Genomic DNA, 19446 nt, shown 5'->3' on the forward strand with positions numbered 1-19446 from the left:
TTAATAACTCAAGCCCACTTTCTCTACAGAGTTTTACATATTCCAATGTTTTCAGCCACCACTAAAAGACATGAAAAAAAAAAAAAAAAGAATTATCCTTAGGATCACTTGGAATATATAAAAACAAAGTAACTACAGGATGACACAAGGCTGTGGCATTATTCCAGAGTAACACTTCTCAGACATACTGTGGCTACTTACAGACCTAGATTTCTTCTCCTTTTATTCACCAGTGAGATCTCAATGCAGGAACTTATAAAGAAGGAGTTTTACAGAGTTAAATTAATTGCAGATTTTATTCTGGATACAAACTAACACACCTATATGCTCATAAGCTTCTGTGTTAACATGAGTCCCTCAGGGGGTGAAAGCAGTGGTGTTAAAGTGACAGGGCAGTGCCAGAGCTTCACCAGCATTTCAGTGACTTAGAGTCATTTTTGGGGCAAAATAATAGATTTAAATGAGATTCAAATGTCATTATGTCACAGATGAGGGCACAGGAATGATAATTTTCTAGTGGCAAAGCACCTATAACAAAATAACTCCACAAAAGCCTCTAAGCCTACAAGTGAGGGTGACTTACCTTTTCTAGTAAGTAATTATTGATGTGCCCACCTATTGGGTCTCCTTTAAAATCAAAGTTGATATCCATGTATTTTCCAAACCTGCTGGAATTGTCATTGCGGTTTGTCTTGGCATTGCCAAAGGCCTCTAACACACAGTTGGATTTCAGCAGGATGTTCTTCACTCTGCAGCCCAGAAAAATGGAAAGGAGAACAGGGTAAGGCCAGACTTCATAGAATCCCAGAATCCCAGACTGGTTTGGGTTTTGGTTGGGACCTTACAGATCACCTGGATCCAACCCCCTGCATGGGCAGGGACACCTCCCACCAGCCCAGGCTGCTCCAAGCCCCATCCAACCTGCCCTTCAACACTGCCAGGGATGGGGCAGACACAGCTTCCCTGGGCAACCTGGGCCAGGCTCTCACCACCCTCACAGCCAAGAATTTCCTCCTCATGTCTCACCTCAATCTCCCTCTTCCAGTTTTCATCCATTGCCCCCCATCCCTCCCTGCCCTTGTCTCAAGCCCCTCCCCAGCTTTCCTGGAGCTCCTTCAGGCACTGGAAGGTCCTATGGACCCCAAACCCAAGCTTGAGAGATGCCCATCTGTCAAGCCCAGAGATGGGTCGTTCTCTCTGCTCGAGGACACAACTTGTCAGAATTCAGTAAAACCCTTTAAACTTGGCTTTGAGGCCCAGTGTGAGATCTGATGTCCAAGCCCAGGGCTGTTAGGGTCACAAGCAGGCACCATGTCCCACTGCTGCAGGGGACACCAGGCAGGCTGGCACCAGCAAATCTGTGGCTTCTGCTAAGGAGGCAGCTGGGGACTCTGGACTGTCAAGGGAGGAAACTGAAACTGCTCTGCTGCTGGAAGTCTGCATAATTCATTGCTTAAGGAAGAGGTCAGAGGATTGGGTACTGTGATGGTGGCTTGGTATTTCACTTCAGGAGGGATGACCCTTTTTTTCCCCTTCCTTCTTTGGCAGCTCAAACCCCCTTAACCTCTCTGTGCTGACCAGGAACCTTCTGACCATGTGTCTGGTGGGGCAGTAGGGCTTGAAACCTCCTCCAGAAACTACTCGAGTTTTATTTTTATCATCAATAGTGCCTGGAGCAGTGGTTCTGTGCCTGCTGGGCAGTGACTTCATATGTCAACTTGCCTTTTTTGGGTGGCCCAGCTCCAAAAAGATGGGAAGGCTTCTGCTGATTGGGATGTCATTGTAATGGTTTCCATTACACGTCTGCCTCAGTGTGATCTGATCTCCTTAACAGACTTGTCTGTGTTGGGTTTTTTGAAGCTCTCCCATGTGTATGTAGAGTCCCTTGGGTGCTCCTCAGCAGCCTGGGGTCCCATCTCTTGGCACTCCCTTGTATCACCTGCTGGAATCCTTCCAACACCATCATTCCTAACTGCTTTGTGCTTTGAAGAATTAAGATTAGGAGCAGCAAACGACAAGGACTGAGTGTGTGAGGGTTCCTGTGTGCCTCAGGCCACCCCAAGTGAATAAACTGGGGCTTTTCCTTAAGAATTGGGCTGTGATTCTGTAGTTCATACCAGTTGTACTTCATACTGGTTCATACCTTGTGTACCAGTTGCTTACTGGCGTTGCCTGTGTGGGAGCCATCATTTCTGTTGCAATGGTTGGTTCCTGAGCTCTACCTGGTATTGCTTATTGTAATGGCCTTATCTTGTCTAAAATGTTTTTGGTGGCTTTCAAACAGCTTTAATCTCTAAACTACTAAATATTTTTGCATTTGAAGCTCCCTGATGTTTTGGAAATGCTTCTCAGGGTTGCCTTCAGCTGAACCTGCATGCAGGAACAAAGGGGCATTTTGCAACTGGGTCTTTTTACATTTAATCCACTCCCCCTTGTCCTCTCACTCTCTGCCTTTGTCCCAAGTCCCTCCCCAGCTTTCCTGGAGCCAAACCAATCTGAGATTCTATGAATATCACAAAATTCCCCGCATAAAAGCAGTACCTGAAGAAATCAGGTAAATGCTGTAAAATCAGCAATTAGTGCAAGAGACCATCTAACCACATGCTGCTACACAAAAAGAGACCCATCAACAAAACAGTTCCTCTGCTGTTTCTGCCAAGCCTTCTCTTACCTTTCCACCTCTGCTCTCTGCCCAGGGTTGGTGATGGCTGCAATGTACTGCATTATGTATTTACTGGCCTCAGTCTTCCCAGCCCCACTTTCACCTGAGGGCAGAATTACAAAGATGACACAACAGAGCCAAAAAAGAAAGCAAAGCAAATCACCGACCAGAATATCTTCATTCTACCCTGAGAGTTTTTGTGGGTTTTCTTATTATTTTCTTTTCAAGCAATCTTATTTATGTGCACTCTGAATGTTTTCTAGCCACAGCCACAACCCTGCTGCTGCTGTGCTGGGAGGGTTGACAGGTCGGTGAAGGGCCTGGCACCCAGAGGATCAAAAGGAATATTGTTGGAGGAGAAAGACTGGCACACAGAGGCTTGGCCAGCAGCAGAGCTGGGAGCTGCAGCACAAGAGGCTACTGTTCAGCACAGCAGCTCAGCCTGCTGGCTTTTCAGAGCTGCTGGAGCACGGGAATATCAAGGAAAAGAAGTGCCAGGATCCAGATCGCCACGTTCATGGTACAAGCTCTGGTCCCCCTGCCAGAGGCACAGCAAGTCACCAGCCCAGCCACCCAAACAGGGAACAAAACAGGGGCCTGTCAGCTCAGGGAAAAAAATCAGCAGCTCTCCACAGAGAGAGAGGAGCCCTCCTCTCAGTTATGGTCCCTGCTCTACAAGAAATACAAGGACAGGCTGGAGAGGGTCCAGAGAAGGGTCACGAGGATGATCAGAGGACTGGAGAACCTGCCATATCAGGAGGGGTTGAGAAAACTGGGTTTGTTCAACCTCAAGAAGAGAAGGCTCAGGGGAGACCTTAGCACCATGTTCTAGTTCATAAAGGGTGGCCACCAGGAAGATGGAGACTCCCTGTTAACAAGGAGTCCCATGGAAAAGCCAAGGGGTGATGGGCACAAGTTGCTCCTGGGGAGATTCATTGGACTCCAGAGGAAAATTTTCTCCATGAGGACAGTCAGACATTGGAATCATCTCCCAAGGGAAGTGGTGGATTCCCCTCCATTGGACAGTTCGAAGTCTCAGCTTGACAGAGTGCTGAGCCACCTCATGTAAATTATAGTAGTACCTAGAGAGGCTGGACCAGGTGATCCTTGAGGTCACTTCCAACCTGGCATTCTGTGATTCCATGATACCCCCTGATCTCCACTCACTCAGGCAGACTGAGCAGGGACCCATGTTCCAGTTATCACTTTGCACACCCAGATTAAGCTAATGACTGACACCAGCTTTTGAATTAGATAAGGAACAACTGTGGAGGTCTCCACACATGGATTCAAATGCAAATGAGCAGTTTGAAGATTAATGAAGTTTTCTTTTATAAAACACTGTCATTAGCCAAATCGTTATTCTTTCTCTGCCTATAATTTTACCAAGATCAAGTGTTGATTCACAATGAAAAGCATTTCAACTTACCTGATATGACAATACAGGTGTCTTTTGATCTCCTCTTCATGGCTTTATAAGCAGCATCAGCAATTGCAAAGAGGTGAGGAGGCCTCTCGTACAGCTCCCTCCCTTTGTACTGCTCGATGGTGTCACGCCCATAGATGTTCAAGTTTTTGTAGGGATTCATGGAAACAACCACCTCCCCAATGAAGGTATAAATCCTGCCTTTCTCAAACCTACCCAGGAGGGGGACAAAAGAGACAAAGGGAACGAGTCAAACACAGAGATTCAGAGTATTTCTGCCAAGCAAGTTGTCCATCAGGTGAACTCTTCCATCCATCCCAGTACTGAAATGAATAAGAAATATTTTAAATAATTAATAAGAAAGAATAAAACATTGACTCCAGACATTATCTGACCCATGTGGCTCAGCTGGCATGTCACATACAGCCCCGATGTGACAAAGACTAAGCTTTGAACCCTACCACCTACAAAAGAAACCTTTCCTGCTGTTCCAGCTGCGTGACCCTCAGACCCCTGAGGTACCAACACTGACCTTGTTTCTGAGTACAGCAACTGTTGCTTTGCCTCTGTCACCAAACCAGCTTTCTGGAAATCCAGCTATTCCTGTTGCCATGAACATAGTGCCAGAAACAAAGGGTTTTTTAAAAGAAACTCTTTAGCAAGACTTACAGAGAATGACTTAGACTGGAAAAGACCTCCAAGATCATCACATCCAACCATTAACCTCACTCTCCCAAGTCCAGCACTGAGCCATGATCCCAAGCACCACATCTAGGTGACTTTTAAACACATTCAGGGATAGTGACTCAACCACCTCTGGGCAGCCTGTTCCAATGTCTGACAACCCTTTCAGTGAAAAAGTTCTTCCTAATGCCTAGTCTAAACCTCCCCTGGTGGACCTTGAGGCCATTTCCTCTTGTTCTATCACCAGTTACTTGTGAGAAGAGACCAGCACCTACCTCTTTACAACCTCTTTAGTTGTAGAGGGTGATGAGGTCTCCCCTCAGCCTCCTTTTCTTCAGGACTAAATGGCCCCAGTTCCCTCAGCTGCTCCTCATTAGACTTGTCCTCAAGGCCCTTGACCATCTTGGTCACCCTTCTCTGGACATGCTCCAGCACCTCAATGTTTTTATATATATACACACACACTCTCTCTATATATATATATGTATATATATACACACACTATATACAGTACAACTCCTACAGAGCTTTACACTGGATCAGTGTGTGAGGAGGCTCAGCATGGCCTTGTTTAACAGACAGGTACATGGAACTGAGAGGTGCAGTAATTTGCCCAAAGAGAACGAAGAGGACAGTCCAGGTCTCACAAGGACTTGAATATGCTGCTTGATCCACCAGGTAACACTGGCTGAAATAGGATGATGATTGATAAGCTAGAAGTGAACTTACAATCACAGCCTTGCAAGACTTTGTCCATCTCTGTATTCCCAGCTTCCTGGTCATCCTGCAGCCTCCTTACTGTTCCCACAACTGTCAATGAGGTGGGTTTCTGATGAGTTCATTTAATCTGGTTCATAAAGGGGATTTAAAGAAAAGTTCTTTTTTCCCATCCAACACTTGCTCACAGCCCAGCTCAGGCCAGAGCAGCATGCTCTTTTGAAGCTACTCCCTTGGAGGTCTAAACACATTTGCAAGAAAGTAAACAAAGGTACAAGCTAAGAAGCAAATCACAGCCTTGCAGCTCCTGCCACCAGCTTCCACTCCATCCTCCCTGCTAGAAGGTACTTTGATCTCATGACTGCTGTGAAAACACAAGTGAAAGCCTTTTAAGAATGTGTGAAAACAACCCTGAACTAAACCTTTCCTAAACCCTACCCAGTCCTTAGTATTCTTGCTGCAAACAAGACAGAAAATTAATTGAAGCTTGTTAGAAAAAGAGTGTTTCAGTTAAAAGATGTTTCCAAAGAAATCCACATTTACAAGTGTCTGGCAGGAGAGCACAGCAGGGATGCCAGATGAGCAGCTGAAGGATTCAAGCAGCATTTGCTTCTCAGGAGGAAGAAGGACAAGAGCAGATTTAGAGATCAACCTGTAACTAAGGTTTTTCTAGCCTCAAATACCTGTGTCTGCACCCTGTGTTTAAATCTTACGACATTAGATGGCACCAAAACACCTCTGGAGAGCACCAGGCCCTCCAAGCCGTGACAGACCCCGGCACAAAATCCAGCATGACTTTATTGAATTTATGACCACTCCCAGGTGGTGACAAGCTTGACAATTTCTATTGTTCATTTAAGAATTTTCTGCTGCATCTTGGCAGAGGCAGTTTTCAGCAGGTGTAATAAAACTCCAGCAATGCAAACCAGCAACCAGCATCCCACTTCCTGCAAGAGCTTTTTGCCTCCAACTCCAGTTCCCTCCAGAAATACTTCACTAAAAAGACCCAGTTGCAAAATGCCCCTTTGTTCCTGCATGCAGGTTCAGCTGAAGGCAACCCTGAGAAGCATTTCCAAAACATCAGGGAGCTTCAAATGCAAAAATATTTAGTAGTTTAGAGATTAAAGCTGTCTGAAAGCCACCAAAAACATTTTAGACAAGATAAGGCCATTACAATAAGCAATACCAAGTAGAGCTCAGGAACCAACCATTGCAACAGAAATGATGGCTCCCTCACAGGCAACACCAGTAAGCAACTGGTACACAAGGTATGAACCAGTATGAAGTACAACTGGTATGAACTACAGAATCACAGCCCAATTCTTAAGGAAAAGCCCCAGTTTATTCACTTGGGGTGGCCTGAGGCACACAGGAACCCTCACACACTCAGTCCTTGTCGTTTGCTGCTCCTAATCTTAATTCTTCAAAGCACAAAGTAGTTAGGAATGCTGGTGTTGGAAGGATTCCAGCAGGTGATACAAGGGAGTGCCAAGAGATGGGACCCCAGGCTGCTGAGGAGCACCCAAGGGACTCTACATACACATGGGAGAGCTTCAAATATCCCAACACAGACAAGTCTGTTAAGGAGATCAGATCACACTGAGGCAGACGTGTAATGGAAACCATTACAATGACATCCAAATCAGCAGAAGCCTTCCCATCTTTTTGGAGCTGGGCCACCCAAAAAAGGCAAGTTGACATATGAAGTCACTGCCCAGCAGGCACAGAACCACTGCTCCAGGCACTATTGATGATAAAAATAAAACTCGAGTAGTTTCTGGAGGAGGTTTCAAGCCCTACTGCCCCACCAGACACATGGTCAGAAGGTTCCTGGTCAGCACAGAGAGGTTAAGGGGGTTTGTTTGAGCTGCCAAGGAAGGGTAAAAAAAGGGTCATCCCTCCTGAAGTGTCACACCAAGCCACCATCACAGTACCCAATCCTCTGACCTCTTCCTTAAGCAATGAATTATGCAGACTTCCAGCAGCAGAGCAGTTTCAGTTTCCTCCCTTGACAGTTCAGAGTCCCCAACTGCCTCCTTAGCAGAAGCCACAGATTTGCTGGTGCCAGCCTGCCTGGTGTCCCCTGCAGCAGTGGGACATGGTGCCTGCTTGTGACCCTAACAGCCCTGGGCTTGGACATCAGATCTCACACTGGGCCTCAAAGCCAAGTTTAAAGGGTTTTACTGAATTCTGACAAGTTGTGTCCTCGAGCAGGGAGAACGACCCATCTCTGGGCTTGACAGATGGGCATCTCTCAAGCTTGGGTCTGGGGTCCATAGGACCTTCCAGTGCCTGAAGGGGCTCCAGGAAAGCTGGGGAGGGGCTTGAGACAAGGGCAGGGAGGGATGGGATGAGGGGGATGGATGAAAACTGGAAGAGGGAGATTGAGGTGAGACATGAGGAGGAAATTCTTGGCTGTGAGGGTGGGGAGACCCTGGCCCAGGTTGCCCAGGGAAGCTGTGTCTGCCCCATCCCTGGCAGTGTTGAAGGGCAGGTTGGATGGGGCTTGGAGCAGCCTGGGCTGGTGGGAGGTGTCCCTGCCCATGCAGGGGGTGGGACTGGTTGATCTTCCCTTCCAACCCAAACTATTTGGGATTCTATGACTCTGATACAACGTTTATGAACAACCAACATCCCTGTTTACCTCTTTGTTCATATTTTTTTTTATTTAGTTAGTTATTACTTCTTAGCACTGGAGCTAAAATTCCAGAGCTGTGCTTAGATCTTCCTACAAGGAGCTGTGGCTACTGTCCCCTCCTTGCTGATAAAGCCTCTTTTCATCAGGCAGCACAGCTCAGCACAGCAGTGGCCAAGAACAGCACTGCCTGTTTTCCTTGCTGCAGCACTTGGGTGTGAAAGCCCTGGTTTCCCTGCTCAAGAAGAACTCATGAAAACTTAGGCAAACAACCAAGGACGTCAGCCCAAACTGGGAGGTACCAGCTGTGTTAAATTTGTTACTCTTCAGCAAAGACAAGGTCACAAAAGCAGACAGAGAAGCTTTCTGAACAGCCTGAGCAGTTGGGACATCAAGGGAAAGCTCATCAGCACAAAGGACAATGTGATCACTTCTGTACCCAGCACAGAACACCCAGGAGGGCATTTTTGTTACTAAAAGCCACCTCCAGCACAGCTGAGAAAAGGAACCCCTGTCCCTACTCCTGGGGGTCAACACCCCCATGGTCAAAGCTCAGTTTAGAATGAAAATCACATTCTTTTGTGCTTGGAGGAGGAAAGATTTCCCTGTAATGATGCTGTTCAAAGTTTCTGTGTCACCATCTTCTGAATTTTCCACTTGTTTCCCTGGCGTCTGAAATCCAGCTCAGCACCCAAAAAGGAAGTCACAGTATTTAATAATTTTGTTTTATTTTGATGAAGGGCATCAGCTCTTTCATGAAAAGTATTTACATGCATTTTTGTTACCTTGTTAAAAAATAAATAGTGAGAACATATAAACCAGTAGGTCATGGAATATAAATAATTTAAAGGGATAGAAATTATTACCCAGGAAAGAAGACTGCCAGGGAGAGGAAAAGGTTCTTATTCTGTTTTCACAGAATAATAGACTGGTTTGGATTGGAAGGGACCTTAAAGATCACCTAGATCCAACCCCCTGCATGGGCAGGGACACCTCCCACCAGCCCAGGCTGCTCCAAGCCCCATCCAACCTGCCCTTCAACACTGCCAGGGATGGGGCAGCCACAGCTTCTCTGGGCAACCTGGGCCAGTGTCTCATCACTCTCACAGGGAAGAATTTATCCCTAAGATACCATCTCAGTCTCCCCTCTTCCAGTTTTAATTCATTTCACCTTGTCCTCTCACTCCCTGCCCTTGTCTGAAGTCCCTCCCCAGCTTTCCTGGAGCCCCTTCAGGCATTGGAAGGTGCTCTAAGGTCTCCTTTGAAGCTTTTATTTTTATGGAGTTGAAGGCATTCGGAAAAAAGGTCCTGACATCCTACTTTGAGATCCAGCCACCACAGGAAAATGCACTGCAGAAAGCAGAAAGCTGAAGCAGAAATCTTCACCACCAGAGAGCACTCACATTTAGGATTTCTCCCACCTGACAAACACTCCAGTCAAAAATAAAACTGTTCTTACCGAGGAAATGATGCAACTTCAAATGCACTCAGTACAAATAAAGAAAAGAGTTAGTTGGCAAGACTTGGAACCCATCCTCCCAAACAACATCTGCAGAACACAGACCGTTCCACAAAGGCACCTACCAGGCACTGGCCTCTCCAAAGGCTGCAATTCCAATTATAAAGGGAATTTCTAATTAATCATTGACATGGTAACTCCTCTGCACTGGAAGATAAATGGAAATTTGCTGGGATCACAGGCAGCAGGCAGCCCTGGGCAGGCTCATTGCTATTTCTAGAATTCAGCAGATTTCCTGAGATAACCTGTGCCAGCTCCCAGGGGTGGGTTCAGTCAGATCCCAGCCTGGGGTGTGAAACAGCTCCTCAGAAACACATTTTCCCCATTTTCCCTCCATCTGTCTGCAGAGCAACTCTTGCAAAAGCCATGTCAAGTCACCAACCATCTCATTTTCTGTTACTTTCAGAAAGATAAAGTATATGAAGAACTCCTGGCGTTATGGATCATTTTCTACTAGGAAAAGGAAAAAAGACAACAAACTTCTCCCATCTGGAGCTGCTCCTTTCTCACCCTGATCACAGATGATCATTTTGTTCTGCCTTGAGCAGGAGGCTGCCCTGAATAACCTCCTGAGGCTGAATGGTAAGGACATGATAAGGATATGGATGAGATTTAGGATAATACAAGGATATGATAAGGAAAGAGTAGGACAGGCTTGGGATAGCAACAAACAAGAGAATGCCTCTACCCACAACCTCTAACTTCTTAATCTGTCAAATAAAAACACATAATCTATAAAATGAGAGTAAAATTGAAAAAAAAAAAAAAAGAAAGCTTAAAAGTCAAGTCAGACAGGTTGTTCTGTCTGCTCCAATCACATGTGAAGTCAACAGGAGCACATGTGCAGAAGAGCAAGAGCTTGTTTTGGAAGAGAACTAACTTAAATGACAAAATGACAGGACTGGGGGAAATGGCAAGAAGCTGAATCAGGGGAGGTTTAGGTTGGATATCAGGAAAAGGTTTTTCACCCAGAGGGTGGTTGAGCACTGGAACAAGCTCCCCAGGGCAGTGGTCACAGCACCAAGCCTGCCTGAGTTCCAGAAGCATTTGGATGCTCTCAGGCACAGGGTGTGATTCTTGGAGTGCCCTGCACAGGGACAGGAGTTGGACTTGATGATCCAACTCAGCATATTCTGTAATTCTATGAAGTGCTTAAGACTCATAAAACTACCAAGGAAGAAAAGGCAGAAGCAATCACTCCATAAATACCTCAGGAGATGCACAGCATCTTGCCAGGCAGCCTGATCAACCTGCAGGCACACAGACACACCAGAGCTGTCCCATGTTAACGGGTGCTCAGTGAAGCTCCTTACTCTCCCTGCTCCCTGATGCTACAGATGCTTCAGAAACAGAAAGTCTTCACAACCAGAAGTCACAGCACAGCCACCAACTGGAGACAGGCTTTCAGTTCAATTGTACAGCAGTGACTGAAAGCAAAGGAAATGTTAACAGAACAAGCAAAAGCAAATCAGTCAGGGCAGACACAGGAGTTGCTACCAACTCATCAACCTGTGCCAGGCAGCCAACAGCTACCCCAGGCCCACTGACAGTTTCAAACTCTTCTCTGTTTCCAGCTCAGTAATTCCAAAGCACAAACCAGCTGAAAGATCTGGTGTCAGCATATTGCCTTTGCTGCCTTCCTCCTTTGTGCAGAGGAAGAAGAATGTTGCAGCAGCTGCACACCTCTCTGGGATGCAGAGGAGGGACAGTTCCTTGTCCTGCTGCAAACACCCTGTGTGGTTTGGGCTGAACCCCCAAAGTGGCTCATAGGTCTTAGTTATTTTTTTTTTACCACCAAAATATATCCATTAAAAATCCATTACTGCAGCCTTTGGCTCCATTCCCATTGCAAACATGCATGAAAACACTTTAATTAAAACTTGAGTTTGTTAAGAGATGCCCATGGATAGTCAAGGATGGGCCTTTAGGACGTGCTCAATCAGGCAGGGAATTTAAGTAGACTCCTGGCAGAGAAACTGTGCTTACCTGGTTTAAAATGGTTTAAAATGCAAGAATGTGTAAGAAGCTGCACTGCCCAAAAGGACCAGCTATCCTCCTGCTTTGGGGAGCAAGGTGACTTTGCTCAAGCAGCCTTCACCCTGTGTGTGTCAGACAATTGTGCCTTTTGTATGTGATACTGGCCTCTCTGCTGAGAACTCAGTGCTACCTACAGCCTTAATTTCAGGTCAATCTTGAAATAAACTCAGTTCTCAAGCAGGCAAGAATGACCTTCAAGTCTTTCAGCTACTTGCTCATAAACTGTATTACAGCAAATCATCCTCATCACAGGAGAGCTCAGATAAACAGGGTTTGTGTTGGCAGAACTAGAGCTAAAATATTCATGCTGCAGTTGGAAAAACAGACCAAAAAACTGTCCAGTCAGTATTCCCTCCCTGTGCTAGGAAAACAATCCAAGTCTGTCACGATACTAAATGCAAAGTTTGGATCCATTCTGAGTTTACACAGTTTGGATCCATCCTGAGGGCCACAGAAACTGGAATTTCAGTTCATTTCATGTGCAGGTGAAATTTTTCCTTGCAGTTATCCTGCATGGATCCAGTTCTCAGATGCTGCCAGTTTAACAAAATAGGAAATGCCATTCAGTGTGTTCTGCACCACTCCTTTCCTGTGGGGGGAGAGCAGAAAGGGCAGGGTGAGGAATCCTTCATCCATCTGCCATTTTCACAGTCAGCTCTAGAAAGAAGGTTCAAAGGGTCCTTTGTAAAGATGTAGTTGTTTGTTTTTTTCAAAAGCAAACAGTAAACTCTGAATGACTGGTGCCACATCTTCCCTACCAAACCAACATTTAAGCAAACTGACTGTAACTTGACAAGGCTGATTCAGCTCCAGCACAGCTGACCCTTGAGTCATCTCTGCAGCCCTCAAACCCACGAGGGGAGGTTGAGGGAAAGGAAGATGGATGCTAAGCTGGCTCTACACTGAATCAAGGCTAAAACTGTGACATGCAGCTAGCTAGAAATGGGAATAATATTAAAATCCCTTAAACATGAAGTTAAAGCACTAACCTTGCACTGAAAAAAAGCCAAGCCACTAAACACAAGAGTCACTGAACTTTCATTCCTGTGTGTGTCAGACCGAGCTGCGTCTCCTGCAGCAGGGGAGCACTGCAGGCTCTTCTCACAGTTCTAGAAGCACAGCAGAAGGCACCAGCAGCCTCGAAATAGATCATGAGACAAAAGGAGGTTCTTTGAAAACTTCCAGGGCCAACGTGATGCTTTGTGGGTTTATTCCAATCCACGCACAGGAGCTGAGCACAGGTGGAGGAAAGAACCTCGCTGATGTCAGTGTGGGGAGCAGTAAAACACACTTCCATTTTCCATGTGGAAAGTGCCTGAAGACTGTAAAATCCTAGTGCCATGCTCATATTGCTCTGCCTTGAGCAGGAGGCTGTTCTGAGTGATCTCCTGAGGCTGAATTATCCAACAATAAGGAAAGAGTAGAACTGGCTTGGGACAACAACAAACAAGAGATTGCTTCCACCCATAACCTCTTACTTTTTCATCTGTCAAATAAAAACACATCATCGATAAAAGGAGAGTAAAAAAAACCCCAAAAACCTCACAAGTCAGGTAGGCTCTTGTGTCTGCTTCAGTCACACGTGAAGTCAACAGAAGAACATGTGCAGAAGAGCCCAGAGCTTGTCTTGTAAGAGAACTTAAGACTCATAAAACTACTGAGGAGGAAAAGGTGGAAGCAATGACTTCATAAATACATCAGGAGATGAACAGCATCTTGCCAGGCAGCCAGAAGGACTAATTAAAGAAAAAACTACATAGGCCCACAGAAAAGAAAAATGGGAATGGACTTACCCTGGCCAAACCAGGCTTGAACCTGGAAGCTCCCTGCCAAAGGAGCAGCCCTGGAGAAGCATCTCAGTAGAGGCAGAAAGGCCCAGTGAGCCTTGCTGGGTGGAGACTGTGAATGTGTTTTATGGAGGTGTTTAGAAGGTCTGGCCTCCTGCACTCACCAGCAACTGACTTCATGATCCATTAAGTTCCTTCCACTCTCATTTTACAGCATTTAGGTACTTAAGATGCTCTACATCCACTTATCACCTCCTCTTCCCAAACCCCATGCCTATCTTAACCCTAATCTGCCACCCCATGACTATCTCAGCCTTCAATTTGGGGAATTCAGCTTTGCTCACCAGACTACACACCACCGTGTCCCAGGGCATGTTCCCTTCATATCAGTGGGCAAAACTGCAGCACAAAAGGCAAAAACCCAGACTAATGATTGGTGGTTGGACAGATTTGCATCATGAGGAAGAACCTGTCTGATTTCATCCCCCTGGTTCAGTGGAGCAGGAATTCTGCAGTGTTTGCCTGAACAGTGTCGAGGCAAGGACAAGCTTATCCTGCTGAATAACAACCCTTCCTCCAACGGCTGCTGGAGGAGCTATAAAAACCTGCAACTCAACAGAGAGATCAAGAAACATGCAGAAAAACAAAGACCATGATTGAGAGCTGGTTCATTCATCCTAGCTTCTCCAGCACGCCCAGCAAGTTTGCTGGTGACACCAAACTCTGTGGAGAGGTGACACACTGGAGGGGAGGGATCCATCCAGAGGGACCTGGACAGGCTGGAGAGGTGGGCTAGTGCAAACTGCATGAAGTTCAACAAGGCCAAGTGCAGGGTCCTGCACCTGGGTCGGGGCAATCCCAAGCACAAATAAGGGCTGGGGGGAGAATGGATCAAAAGTAGCCCTGAGGAGGACTTCGGGGTGATGGTGGAGGAGAAGCTCAACGTGAGCCAACAGCATGTGCTGGAGCCCAGAACCCACCCATGTCCTGGGCTGTGTCACCAGCAGCATGACCAGCAGGGCCAGGGAGGGGATAGTCCCCTCTGCTCTGCTCTGCTGAGACCCCCCTGCAGGGCTGGGGCCAGCTCTGGGGTCCCCAGCACAGGAAGGACATGGAGCTGTTGGAGAGAGGCCAGAGGAGGCCACGGAGATGATGGGAGGGCTGGAGCAGCTCTGCTCTGGAGACAGGCTGGGAGAGTTGGGGTGCTCAGCCTGGAGAAGAGAAGGCTCCAGGGAGACCGTAGAGCACCTTCCAGTGCCTGAAGGGGCTCCAGGAAAGCTGGGGAGGGACCTGGGACAAGGGCAGGGAGGGATGGGATGAGGGGGATGGATTGAAACTGGAAGAGGGAGATTGAGGTGAGACATGAGGAGGAAATTCTTCCCTGTGAGGGTGGTGAGAGCCTGGCCCAGGTTGCCCAGGGAAGCTGTGGCTGCCCCATCCCTGGCAGTGTTGAAGGGCAGGTTGGATGGGGCTTGGAGCAACCTGGGCTGGTGGGAGGTGTCCCTGCCCATTCAAGGGGTTGGATCTCCATGATCTTAAGGTCCCTCCAACCCAAACCAGTCTGGGATTCTATGATAACCTGAAGCCACATCAGCGACTGCACTAATGATGACTTTCCACCTTATTTGCTAAGCCATCTCTTTCTTATCCTGTGTCACCTCCCCAGTTTTCTGTCTGCACTGCAAAATCAAGAGAACTTTGCACTCACGTTTAACTACACCCCCATTTCCTGATTCTGGTGTCAAGGTACAATCCCAGCATTACACAGGTTTTCTTTTGTAGATGCTTGGACACTCCTTTTGCAGTCAGCTGGCCATGAGATGCTGATGTTCAGATGCTTCATTGTTCTGCTGTAAAGGAATACTCTGCATTTGTGAAGCTGGTTCTCAGTGCTGAGCTGTGAATGCTGCCCCAGGCTCCTCAATGCAGCATTGTTTGGATACAGGGCTCAAAAAAACCAAGAATCATCTTGCAGCACCGTGATACAGTTCAGCACCTGCAAACACTCCAAAAGGCTCCCTTAGTCCTTTGGAGACACTAGATCTAAAAAGAAAACTAGAGGCCTTATTTATACTAACACAGGCCATGCAAATAATGCCAAAATAATAATGCAAACCATGCAAATATTGCACAAATATGACATGCTTCTGCATCACTAGGGTTTCTTTTAGAGCCGTCACAGTGCTCTGCACCTTCTCTCCAAAACACAAACATTGTGTAGTCCTTACACAGGCCTGCTTGTTTCCTGGTCACCAACCAGGCAGACTTCTTCAGGCATTTTTGTGTTCTCCAGCATGTTGTGACTTAACAGCTCTTGTGGTTTTGGCTCAAGCTGTCCCAGCAGCACAGGGATTACCAGCTGAGGCCTTCAGCAGACAAACTGCTGAGCCTCAAACCAGCAGATGAAGATATTCCACCTCCAGCTGCCCATCCACCTCTTTTGCCAAAGGTTCCCTTCTGCCACATCTGCTGAAGGGACAATGATAAACAGCCATGATCTCAGCCACCCCAAGTCCAGACTGTCCCTGACACCCTTTCCTGCAGGACAGACACCACGAGCTCAGCCAGCTGACGTGAGGAAAGAGCCACAAGCAATGGAGGAGAAACCTGTTTACAAACCACAAAGCAAATATGTTTCGACACTAAATATTCAGGTTGAAAGGAAGGACTTTTCCTCGCGCTTCCTTGGAAGCACGTCAGGAAAAGCTTCCCACTTTTTGGTCACAGATACGGTTCAGGTTTGTTGAGGGACTTCTTGTGTTTTCTGTTTTGCATTGGAAAACCTTCATGTTACCCAACAGCAACCTGAACCAGAACTGCCCTGAAATCCCCTCTTCACCATCTGGAAAACAAACCCTCAAACCTTATAGAAATGAGACTAAGTCTGTGTAGCTGTGCTGAAAAAGTCTAGTAAGCAAAGTCTGTCCTGCCAATTAAAGAGTAACTAATAACTTACAGAAACTTTGCTTTAGAAATAAAGGGTGTGTTTGTGTTGTTTTTTTTTTAACAACAACTAAGTGCAGTTGTTTCAGTCAAAGGAGTGTGACTGACCTGGCAGATTCAGCATGAGGATCTTCTCCCCCTCTCACTGAAAGGACAACTTCAAAAAGGGAAGAGGAGAAGGTAGAATACAGGGAACTCTTCAAACATCCTTGTGGATACAGAAATGCAGGGTAGGAGAGGCAAAATAAGCCAACGAATCTGCACAACCATCTTCTGGACTTTACACTCTTTGAATGGAAAAACACCTGAGCAGCAGGAGGGCTGTTAATTAAGCATTCATCATTTACTGCAAAAGGAGTAAATTCCTAAATGCCACAAACAGCGATAACACAAGGGGAACATTAGCAACATGGAAAAGGACTTAAATGGTTTGATTATTAAAACAGATTAGTTGATTGACGTGTTACTTATTTTATCGTTTTAAATTATCACCGGAAAGACTGTGTTCATTTACTTCCTTTAGATGCCAGGTATGTTTTCTGTCAAGATAGTTCCCACTCAAGCTGCAAGACTGTTCAAATGCTGTTGTGAGGCAGCACAAATACCACTCAGAATTAATACCCAGATAACCTGTAAAATACCTACCACTCATCTTCCACCAGCTGACTCTGACCAGACCATCACATTTTTAATTCACAGTGGAACTCAGAGCCCTGTGAAATGATTTAAAGCAGAATCTTTTCAGATCACCTCTCAGCCCAAGAATTCAGGCAGGCTCCTACTTCTGTCAAGTATTCTTTGTTGGGTAATGAGCATCACTTAGTGACAAGCACCAGAAGACACAGTGCTGCCACCCCGTTTATCAATAAGTTTAATAACAAAGTTTCCAGCCACTCATCTTTCTTACTGAAAGCACCATTTTAGCCTGGAGTGGTGGTCAAGTGATACCCTCAACTTTGCCAGGGCTATTTACCCACTGAAAACCTACAGCACAAACCAAAACTGCACCCCTGCTTCCTTCCAGGAGGATCACATTCATTTTTGACACAAATCACAAAGCAGCTGGCCCAGTTTGAGGCAGAGCATTCCAGGAAATCACCTCCACAGGTCCCTTCCTAACAACACTGCTCCCTGCCTACCACACCCATGCTGCAGCTTCAAGTAACAGCTGGAAGTAAGTGTTATTTCCAAGAATAGCAGCACAGGTTTTCAAATTAATTTTTGTATCAGTTCTTTAGATTAATCTTTGCTTTAGAAATTAATTTAATTAAGAGCTCTGACACACCCTCCTTCACGTTTGCTTCTCTTTTCCTCCTGTGAGCCACCAGCTGCTAAACCCCTGCAGAACAGCAACATCCTGCAATGAAACTTGAAGAAACACACTATGAATCCACAAGTCTGGCAGTTACAAACTCTCAGTCTCTTTAAACCTTTAAATATATATATATATATATATAATCATCTCTTAGATGGAAAAATTCTTTTCTATGTTATTTTTCCAATGTTTTTTAAGTTAAGCCATCTGTATTATCCACAATCATTAGAGCATCTCTTCTGCAGAGGTGATTTCTTGTCAATACTTGTACAGTTGGAACAACACAGATTGTACTAAAGTGTTAATAATCAGAAGTGTTCCTGTATCAGGTGCCCATCACACTTCACAATCACCTTCCAGCAGCCATAGCAAGTGAGGGAAATGGATCCATTGCCAGTTTTCCAAGGACCTCTGAAAACAAGGGAGTCCTTCAAGCTTCTGAAATTATTTTGCTTTCTTATTTGGAAAGCATCAGCAATCCAAACATTTTGGTGTCTACATCATGAAATACAACCATCAACCATTATACATCAGCACCCACACCTCATGACTTCAGTGCTGTAAAGCCCACACAGAATGCTCACTTACCCCATGAGAAGCAGCAGCAAAGCTGTCATCCTCACTCCAAAGTGACTTTTGGTTATCTACAACAATTCTTGGGTCTTGCTCAAGCACAACACTGTTCTCTACAGCTATTAACGAAATAATTTAAACCCATAACACATACATGACCTCCCAGTGAGTGTTGGAGCCCACAGGGCCACCAGTGTCCTGGGCTGCATCACAAGAAGTGTGGCCAGCAGGGCCAGGGAGGGGATTCTGCCCCTCTGCTCTGCTGAGACCCTACCTGGAGTGTTGTGTCCAGCTCTGGAGCCCTCAGCACAGGAGAGACATGGAGCTGTTGGAGAGGGTCCAGAGAAGGGCCACCAAGGTGATCCAACGGCTGGAGCAGCTCTGCTCTGGAGCCAGGCTGGGAGAGTTGGGGTGTTCAGCCTGGAGAAGAGAAGGCTCCAGGGAGACCTTAGAGCAGCTTCCAGTGCCTGAAGGGGCTCCAGGAAAGCTGGGGAGGGACTTGGGACAAGGGCAGAGAGGGATGGGATGAGGGGGATGGATTAAAACTGAAAGAGGGAGATTCAGGTGAGACATTAGGAAGAAATTCCTCACCATGAGGGCAGGAAGGCACTGTAACAGGTTGCCCAGGGAAGCTGTGGCTGCCCCATCCCTGGCAGTGTTGAAGGGCAGGTTGGATGGGGCTTGTGCAGCCTGGTCTGGTAGGAGGTGTCCCTGCACATGCAGGGGGGTTGGAACCTGGTGATCTTTGAGGTTACAACCTTCACCATTCTATGATTCTAGAACACTCATTATTACATTACTCCTTGTGTTCACATCTAAATGCACAGTGTTTTCCTGGCCTTTTAAATTTATATATATATATATATATATATAAATATATATATAAAACATATATATGTAAAACTAACTTTTAAGGTTTACTTTTACATAAGGCTCCTCCTAGCAAATATTGCACATGCTCTTCTTGCCTGCTCTTCTAATTAAATCTGATAAATAAAGTGAAGATTTATACAATCCAGTAAGAAAATGCATCCATAGCTTTGGAATACAACAAAAAGGTTTGAGGGACTTGCAGACAAGGGCAGGGTTCAAGTGTTTCATTCACAGCACTTTCATGCAGTGCCAACAAAATCACTACAAATCCTGGG

General features: G+C 46.1%; 1 protein-coding gene across 3 annotated transcripts in view; it reads right to left on the reverse strand.

Moving 5' to 3' along the window:
* The window catches only part of MYO1D (myosin ID), a 150714-nt gene that overhangs the window by 107150 nt on the left and 24118 nt on the right, over nucleotides 1-19446 (reverse strand). For all 3 annotated transcript variants that reach the window (XM_051640307.1, XM_051640305.1, XM_051640306.1), the window contains exons 2-4: nucleotides 4092-4300; nucleotides 2672-2765; nucleotides 584-749 (exon numbers count right to left, since the gene is read on the reverse strand). In XM_051640307.1, coding sequence (XP_051496267.1) covers nucleotides 584-749; nucleotides 2672-2765; nucleotides 4092-4300 — 469 coding nt within the window. The remainder of the gene's footprint in view (nucleotides 1-583; nucleotides 750-2671; nucleotides 2766-4091; nucleotides 4301-19446) is intronic.

This window comes from Apus apus, chromosome 25, assembly GCF_020740795.1.
Source record: "Apus apus isolate bApuApu2 chromosome 25, bApuApu2.pri.cur, whole genome shotgun sequence".
Lineage (NCBI taxonomy): Eukaryota > Metazoa > Chordata > Aves > Apodiformes > Apodidae > Apus > Apus apus.